General features: G+C 37.2%; 1 protein-coding gene across 1 annotated transcript; it reads left to right on the top strand.

Annotated features, from left to right (window-relative positions):
- The first annotated feature begins 1,626 nt into the window (after positions 1-1,626).
- LOC140502375 (cytochrome b5 type B-like) lies at positions 1,627-2,040 on the top strand. The gene is made up of 2 exons (XM_072606586.1): positions 1,627-1,751; positions 1,782-2,040. The coding sequence occupies exons 1-2, from the start codon at positions 1,627-1,629 to the stop codon at positions 2,038-2,040; spliced, it is 384 nt and encodes a 127-aa protein (XP_072462687.1).
- Positions 2,041-8,878: the final 6,838 nt, after the last annotated feature.

Here is an 8,878-nt window from a genome sequence, read left to right as displayed (position 1 = left end):
AGGATTTTTTTTTCTGGGAGGAAATAAAAACTCGTGGGCTCTTTACGTGCACACACACACCAACAGATACACCTAAACAAAATGTGTGCAAGCTTTCATTCATCTCATCTGTGATTTATGGGATGTTATTTAGTTATCTGTGATGACTATGGGCAATGCCTTAGCTTAAAGGAATCTACTAATTGAACCAGACTAGGAGCCCAGTTTGCCTCATGAATAAAGAGGGAAAAAATTGGTCAAAATTTTAGAAGCCCATGACTGAATACCAATACCAATATTTAAGAACTATATCATCACAGTCACACTAAATTACTTAGAATGGCCTGTTACTACCAGATACATGAACCACTGAATATCTATTTTTTCTAATCTCTTTGTTTTTGGTTTAATGCTCTTAGACTGCCTCCAGTGATGTATCTAATTCTTTTCTCTGAGCAAATTCTGAAACCAGTTGGATACAGTGAGTTTATTTTTGTAGCATTGAAGGAAAGGGAAATTTCTTTGGGGGAAAAAAAATCCCATAATTTCTGTAATGGAAAGGGAATGAGTTCTAAAGTCAGAGAACCTAGGTTCAGATCCTGCCATTGCCAATTCCTAGTTTTATCTTTCTGGATAAAGGGAGGAAAGAAGGAAGGAAGGAGAGAAGGAAAGGAAACAAGGGAGAAAGGAAAAGAAAAAAGGAAGGAAGGAGGAAAGGAAGAGAAAAGAAAGGATCAAAGGGAGAAAGAATGACAAGGAAGCAAGCAAGGAAGAAAAGAAAAGAGGAAAGAACAGGAAAGGAAAGAGGGAAAGAAGGAAAGAAAGAAGGAAGAAGGAAGGAAAGGAAGAAGGTATGAAGAAAGGAAGGAAAGGAGAGAGGGTGGGAAGGAGGAAGGAAGAAAGGAAGAAAGGGAAGAAGGAAGGGAGGAAGGAAAGAAGAAAGAAGGAAAGAAAGATACTTAGAGAAATAAGTGAGGCCAAATATTCCCTGTGTTTTTGTGAAGGACCCACAGCATACTCTATTAATACATATGGTGGTTCTGCTTTTATAATCCTGAATTTGAAAATAGACACCAAATCACAGAAATCACATCATTCTAGAATCAGAATGAACCTTAGAAGCCTTCTAATCCAAATTCTACTCATGGTATTAGTTCTGTCTATAACAAAGCTGATAAGTAATTATCTGCTCTATGCTTAAAGACCTCTAGTGATGGAGGAACTCATTACCTCCTAAGATGACCCATTCAACTTTGGGATGGCACTAATTGTTAGGAATTATTTCCTCACATTGAACTGAAATCTAGTCCTCTGTGAACTCTTGAAGGAAGTTTTTTTCCCTCTCTTATTTTATTTTTTTCTCAATTACATGTAAAATAATTTAACATTCTTTTTTTTTTTTAATTTTGAGTTCCAAATTTTCTCCCCCCTCTTCCTTTCCTCTCCTCTCCTTGCAAAGGCAGGCAATTTGATATGGATTATATATGTGCAGTCATGCAAAACATATTTCCATATCAGTCATGTTATGAAGAAAACACAACCTCCCCCCAAAAATCCAAGAAAAATAAAGTTTAAGAAGTATGCCTTGAGGAGAATCTCACCACCTGAAGTTGGGCTCTCTGCCGAGAGGAGGCGCTTCTGATCTCGATGGCAGCTGAGGGAGGCTGCAGCAGCAGGGAGGGGAAGGAGCCCGAGGCCAAGGTCACCTACTACCAGCTCAAGGAAGTGGCAAAGCGCAACTCAGACAAGGACATGTGGATAGTGATCCAAGGGTGAGTCTATGACATCACCCTCTTCCTTAGCGAGCACCCAGGTGGAGAAGAAGTTCTCATGGAACAAGCTGGTTGGGATGGCAACTTGGGACACTCTTCTGATGCCAAGGAAATGCTCAAACAGTACTACCCTGGGGAAGTCCATCCAAGTGACCGTAAAGGTGAAGAATCTGAGAATTCAAGTTCATTCTGCAAAAGCTGCTGGTCAAGTTGGATTATCCCCATTGTGGGTGCTGTCCTCTTAGCTGTCATGTATCGTTTTTACATGGTGGAGAGCAAGTTGTCCTGAGCCCCAGTCTCTTTGGAACCTGGAAAGTAAGCACACTAGAGAGAGAGAAAACACGCAGTCCTGCTCTGGTAGGAGTGCTGGAGTCCCTCCTCTTTTATTCCTGCCATTTTAATGCCCCCCTTCTAAGTCAAAGTGGGCATGCCAACCGTTCACCTCTGAACTGGGCCAGTGGACTTCTCATACTGTTGCAATGCCTTACTTACTCTCAGAGGCATCATCATCATTGAGCATTCCATTCTCTAGCTCCTCTTTCCTTCCTGAAGTTTTTGTGAACAACAGTTCATTCCACAATTTTCTGTCAACCAGTTCAGGGAAGTGGAGAAGTCATTTGAATGTGTATGTGTAAAACAATTCTGTGCTTTTACAAAAAAACAAAACAAAACAAACAACTGTCTGTTTACAGTGTCTTTCAATAAAAATGTCTACCTCCGGCAAAAAAAAAAAAGTATGCCTTGATATCCATTCAGATTCCATCTCTTCTCTGTAGTAGATAGCATTTTTCATCATAAGTTCTTCAGAATGTTCTTAAATCATTGTATTATTCAGAATAGCGAAGTCATTAAATGGTTGATAATGGTATAATATTGCTGTAACTGTGTACACTATTCTTCTAGTTCTGCTAATTTCACTTTGCATCAGTTCATATAAGTCTTCCCAGGTTTTTGTGAAAGCATCCTACTTATAATTTCTTATAGTACAATAGTATTCTACCACAATCATATACCACAACTTGTTCAGCCATTCTGCAGTTGATGGGCATCCTCTCAATTTCCAATTCTTTGCCATCAAAAAAAGAGTTGATATAAATATTTTTGTACCGATAAGTGCTTTTCCTTTTTAAAAAACAGCTTTGGTAAATTGGCCTAGTAGTGTTATTGCTGGGTCAAATGGTATGCACAGTTTTATAAACCTTTGGGCGTAGTTTCAAATTGCTCTCTAGAATGGTTGGATCAGTTCACAAGCCCACAAACAGTGCAATAGTATCTCAATTTTCCTATATCCCCTCCAACATTTGTCATTTTCCTTTTCTGTCATATTAGCCAATCTGATAAATGTGATGTGGTATTCAACTTTTATGACCAAGTCTGTTGCAAATTCTAAGTTCATAGGAGAGGCAAATTAGTTCACCATGGAAGCTCATTCTATCTATAGCCTAAATAAGAATGTTATCAGAAAAGCCATACCCTTAATAAATATTGCCCGCCTCCTGAGATACGCCTGAGTTTGTTCTCACCCCCCTCCTTCCTTCTCTCCCCACTTCACCCATATCCCTGCCAACATTTTCTTTAAGGTCAGGTGAGGCCATCACTCAGTTGCCTCAAACTGGTGGACATCAGGGAAGGAGCTACTCACTATCCTGTTTCAGAACAGGAACAAGTAAATCAGTTGGCTTTTATAATTAGCTTCATCTCTTCAGAGCACAGGATCAGGAAGCCAATAAGCTGGGGGGAGCATGTTGTAGTGAAGAATACATTGGATTTACAGTAAGAGCAGCTTAAGTCAAATCTTATTTCTCCTGGTTATTAGCGGAGCAAATCATGTCTTCTCTCTGGGTCTCAATTTCGCCTTCAAAATTCTATGACTGACTAAATGTCCCCTAAGGATCATGAACATTTCTGAAATGCTTTGAAGTTTTGCAAAACATTTTACATACATAATCTCATTTGTTAAATACAACCCTATGAGATAGGTATAGGCATTACTATTTTTTTTTTTTTAATTTAGACCAGACCAGTGATTTTATTAGGGATTTCATTTCATAGATAACACCCAGGGAGAGAATTCCCTCTACCAATGTAGTAAGACTCTTTGAGAATTGCTTAGCACACTGAAAGGGTAAGTGATTTGCCCAGTGTTACACACCCTGAGATATAGTTGTGTCAGAGGCAAGCCTTGAACCTGACTCTGAGGTTAACTCTCTATCAACTAAGCCACATTACCTCTTACTACTCTTATTATAGAATATCCCTACTTTACAGATGAGCAAACTGAAACTCAGAGCACATTTTAGAAACAGCAGGGATTTGAACCCAATTCTTCCTCTCCACGCCCATATTTATGTATTCATTCATTTTTAATGTTCATTTTTTTCAATATTGAGTTCTAAAATCTCTCCCTCTTTCCAGTCCTTCCCCCAACCATTAAGAAGGCATGCAATATGATATCCATTATATGTGGGAAGGCAAGTAATATATCAATTATACATATGAGAAGCCAGGTCTATGCCACTCTGACTCTCAGACAACCAGCACTATACTAGGTATTATGGGAGTTATAAAAGAAATGTGACATTGCTGTAAGACACGATTGCTGCTCTCAGTGAGTGTAAAGTTTAATCAACATTCACGAAGAGCCAAAAGATAAATTGCTATATTATTCCCCTTCCCCAGAAAGAAGATCCCAGAAAAGATTCGTATATTACATTTAGGAATATGCAAATAAAGAAGCAACCACTGAAGGCAGAGAGTGCAAATCCTTCATCCTCTCTCTTTGTATCAGCCCAGGTGAAGGAAGCTTCAGGTGACCAGCAGAGAACTGTTCACAGAAGTCATACAGGCAATGTGCCGCATGTATGGCTAGGTAAAATAAAGCATAAAATGACTCACTGCCACTGTGTTCGCTTGTTCTTCTAATTATGGTCAGGTCTCCATAGCTTGGAAACTGATGATCAAATCTGGGGAGTTTACATCTTTCTCCCAAAGTCATCTTTTAGACATGTCAAAGTTTATTCAGTAAAAAAAGGAAGAAGGAAAGAAGGAAGGAAGGAAGGAAGGGAAAGAAAGAAAAGAAAGAAAGAAAGAGAGAGAGAGAGAGAAAGAAAGAAAGAAAGAAAGAAAGAAAGAAAGAAAGAAAGAAAGAAAGAAAGAAAGAAAGAAAGAAAGAAAGAAAGAAAGAAAGAAAGAAAAAAAGAAAGAAAGAAAGAAAGAAAGAAAGAAAGGAAGGAAGAAAGGAGGGAAGGAAGGAAGGAACGAAGGAAGGAAGGAAGGAAGGAAGGAAGGAAGGAAGGAAGGAAGAAAGAAATTGAAAGTAGTTGAAAAAGAGGGTTTGAAATGTCAACCAGTGCTGTTGTTAATTACTAGCTCCGGTGAAAGAAAGTCCAAATATTGGCTAAGCTCCTTTGGTTGGTATTTAAAGCCCTTTACAACTCTAGCCTACCTTTTTATATTCTTATTGCATTTTACTACTTCTGTGCACTCAAGCTGAGCTGGCCTTCTTGCTGTATTTCATACATGGCACTCCATTTCCTGACTCTCTACCTTTGCAATGAGTATGCCCCCTGCCTGGAATGTACTTCCTCCTCACCTCCCTCTGTTAGAATTCCTAGTTTCCCTCAAAACTCAGTTCATGTTTACCCTTCTCTATGGGGAACTAATGCACTCCTGCCAAAATAACTTCTTACCTATTTTCTCTATGTTTATGTGGGTAAATATTATCTCCCCCAGATGAATTATAAGGTCCCCTATTACATGGACTACCCCACTTTTTCCTTTGTGCTCCCAGGGCCTAGAATATAGTAGATGCTTAATCATTTCAGTTACAAATACTATCTGTTATGGCCTCGTTTTTTCAAAGGAGTTATGCCTTAGAGTAGGGCTTCTTATCTGAGACCTTAGAACATTTTATTTAAATTTTAATTCAATTTTGTTTTTATTTTCAGTTCCAAATTCTTTCCTCCCACTATCTACTTACTCATCCATTGAGAAGGCAAAAATTATAATAAGATATATGTGTGTGTGTGTGTGTGTGTGTGTGTATATATATATATATATATATATGAAGTCATATAAAACATTTAGGCATTAGTCATATACAAACATGTTTTTAAAGTATTTTGATAACTTTTCAATAAAATCATTTTCTTTGTAATCCTATCTATTTCATTTTATGCACTTGAAAACATTTTTCTGAGAAGGGGTCCATAAAGACACACAACAAATTAAGAATTGTGGCCTTATTTCCCTTTCTTGCTCTTAAAAAGTTCGGAATCAACTCTAACGGATCTGGTAGAGAGGCTGGCTGAAATATCTAAATGGAAGAATTGGTATGAAACTCCCAAATCCCAAACAAATGCTTTTCCTTTTCTCATGCTACCTCTGAAACTAGCCAGAATCCCGGCAAGTAATCCATTTTGAGGAGAAAGAAATAAAGGACAAGAAAATAAGATAAATGAAAGATTGCATCAAACCAATTCATTCTGCTTGTCCTGGGGTCAATACAGTAAGCCTAATTTTCTGTACTTTTTTGCATCTGCAGCCTTATATAGTGAGAAATGATGTTTAAAACTAGAAATCATGATACAGTGAGAAAAGCAGTAGCTGTAGAATCAGAGAGCCTGGTTTCAAATCCTTTTCCCACAAATTTACTAATTTATTTGTTTTCAGTTTTCAGAATTCACTTCCATAAGTTTTGAATTTTCTTCCCCTCCCTCCCGAAGACACCATGCAATCTTATATGGGCTCTACACATAATATTCTCATTAAACATATTTTCACATTAATCATATTGCATAGAAGAATTATAGAGAATGGGAGAACTGCTTTCAAATCTTGCCTCTTACTTTTATTACCTTCATGACTTTGGGCAAATCTCCCTGACCCTCAGTTTTCTCATCTATTAAAATGAAAGAGCCGGAGATTACGGCCAACGACAAATAGCTAGCATTTATATAGTATCTAGTATACACCAGGTATTTTGCTAAGTTCTTTACAAATATTATCTCATTTAATCCTTACAATAACTCTAGGGGGTAGGTGCTAATATTATTACTAATTTATAGTTGAAGAAAGTGAGGCAGACAGAGGTAAGGTGACTTGCTCAGGGTCACACAGCAAGAAAGTGTCTGAAGTCACATTTGAACTCGAGTCTTCCTAACTTCAGGTCTAGTGCAATATTCATTGTACTACCTTGCTGCCTTTCTACATACTTAAAAGCCTGCACAGTACTTTGCATATTTGTTATTGTTCAATCATTTCAGTCATGTGTGAGTCTTTGTGACCCCATTTGGGGTTTTCTTTCAAAGATACTGGAGTAGTTTGCCACTTCCTTCTCCAGCTCATTTTACAGATGAATAAACTAAGGCAAACAGGGTTAAGTCACTTGCCCAGAGTTACACAGCTCGTTAAGTATCTGAGGCCAAATTGGAACTCAGGCTCTGTATTCTATTCATTGTGCTGTCTAGCTGCCCACTTTGCATATAGCAAATACTCAATGAACATTTGTATAATTAAGTTTCATTGAATCATGGTGCTGAAAAAATATTCTCAATTCAAATTCAGACAAATTCAAGAAAATAAAACGTTTTTATCAAGGGTTGAAAACTCCACAGATAATCAGAAAGTGATGTAAGATCCATAGCATTTCCTCCAAAATCTCCTGCTGATTAAAGATTTATATTTTGACTTTTGTTGGTTTATATTGTCAGATATGCCTTCATTTCAATCTTTTCCAAGCATGCTGTTTGTTTTGGAAGTTAGGTGCACTCTTCTCATTGAAAATCCTACTTAGCTCTGCCACCTTGTATTTCACTTAATGAGTGGAGCCTAATTTGAAATTCCATCCCATAATGCTATGTTGTTGAGATGTCTTACAGGGGGCCGTTTCTATTTCAACAAAAACTAATGCCATCACTCTCTTATAAACAAGCTGCTGGTTTGAAGAGAATTGAAACTGGTTGTAGTAAGAACATCAGACCTGCCAATCAGATTACAGAAAAACCTTTGCTCATGCATTGCTGGATAAGTATAGAGAAAAACAGCTCAACCTACCTACTCACTTGGCAAGCATCCAGTATGGGTTATCTTAATCCAACTCTTTGAGTTATCCTGATTTAAATATATACATATGTGCAAATACATGCATATGTTATATGTTTGTGTTATATTAATACTTACATCATGCGAATATATATTCACATACATTAGAAATGTCTATTCAGTTGTGAATATCTTAGAGATGGGTCAGTTTTTATCAAAGCAATGACTACTAATTAAAATGAATGAAAAACTCTGTCTTTTTCTTAAAATATTTTTCCTGTTGTAAGAAAGGTTGTGGTCCCATTGACTAATTTAGAAAATGTTGATTAAATAACTGAGAAAGTAAATAGATAAGAAATATATGGTCATGCAACTTCCCGACAATGGAAACCGTCCCGAGGAAAAGAAACTAAGTTAAAATGGAAGGGAATGCCAATTTTCCCCCAGGGTAAAATGTTATTTCATAAAATTTCAAAAGTATGCAGGATTAATTTCATCCCTCTGATTTGTTATGCAGCTTTGCACAACAATACACATACATTTCTTTGATTAAGGAAGCAAAGGAAAGATGATAGCACACAAGACAGACCTTTTTTGCAACCCTACTTAGTCTAGGCTATCAATTGTAATTGAATGACATTTCATATTTCATTTTCCCCTTTCCAGAGATTGTGGTATTTCATGATTTTCTGCCATATAGTAACACTGGAAGACTATTTGTATAATTTTTGTTTTGAGCTAAAATTTGTAAGTGACTCTAAGCTTTTCCTAACAATTAGAGCTATTCACAAGTGGAATGGTTTAGCTCTGGAAGTAGTGACAATCTCTCTAGTGGTTTTCAAGCAAAGATTGGATGACCCTTTGTCAAATATGCCATAAGCAGAATTCTTGTTCTGGAACCTTGGTGAACTCACATGGTTCCGAGGTCTCTTTTAACTTGTTAGTTTATGATGCTTTGTGTTAGAGTTTCTTGTCAGGTTTACATTTACCCATGATCACGGAGTAAGAGAAGGGTCTTCTATGATAAGGAAAACATATTTCTCAGAACTAATGGACAGTGTTTCCATTGGGAAAAAATATCCCAT

The sequence above is a fragment of the Notamacropus eugenii genome, chromosome 4, assembly GCF_028372415.1.
Source record: "Notamacropus eugenii isolate mMacEug1 chromosome 4, mMacEug1.pri_v2, whole genome shotgun sequence".
Classification (NCBI taxonomy): Eukaryota; Metazoa; Chordata; class Mammalia; order Diprotodontia; family Macropodidae; genus Notamacropus; species Notamacropus eugenii.
This window is presented reverse-complemented; position numbering and strand designations above follow the sequence as displayed.

Bases quoted from the DNA above. Each gene is read 5' to 3' on its own strand.
- LOC140502375 (XM_072606586.1), top strand. From the start codon at position 1,627: ATGGCAGCTGAGGGAGGCTGCAGCAGCAGGGAGGGGAAGGAGCCCGAG. The intron at 1,752-1,781 runs GTGAGTCTATGA...CCTCTTCCTTAG, and splicing joins ATGTGGATAGTGATCCAAGG to CGAGCACCCAGGTGGAGAAG.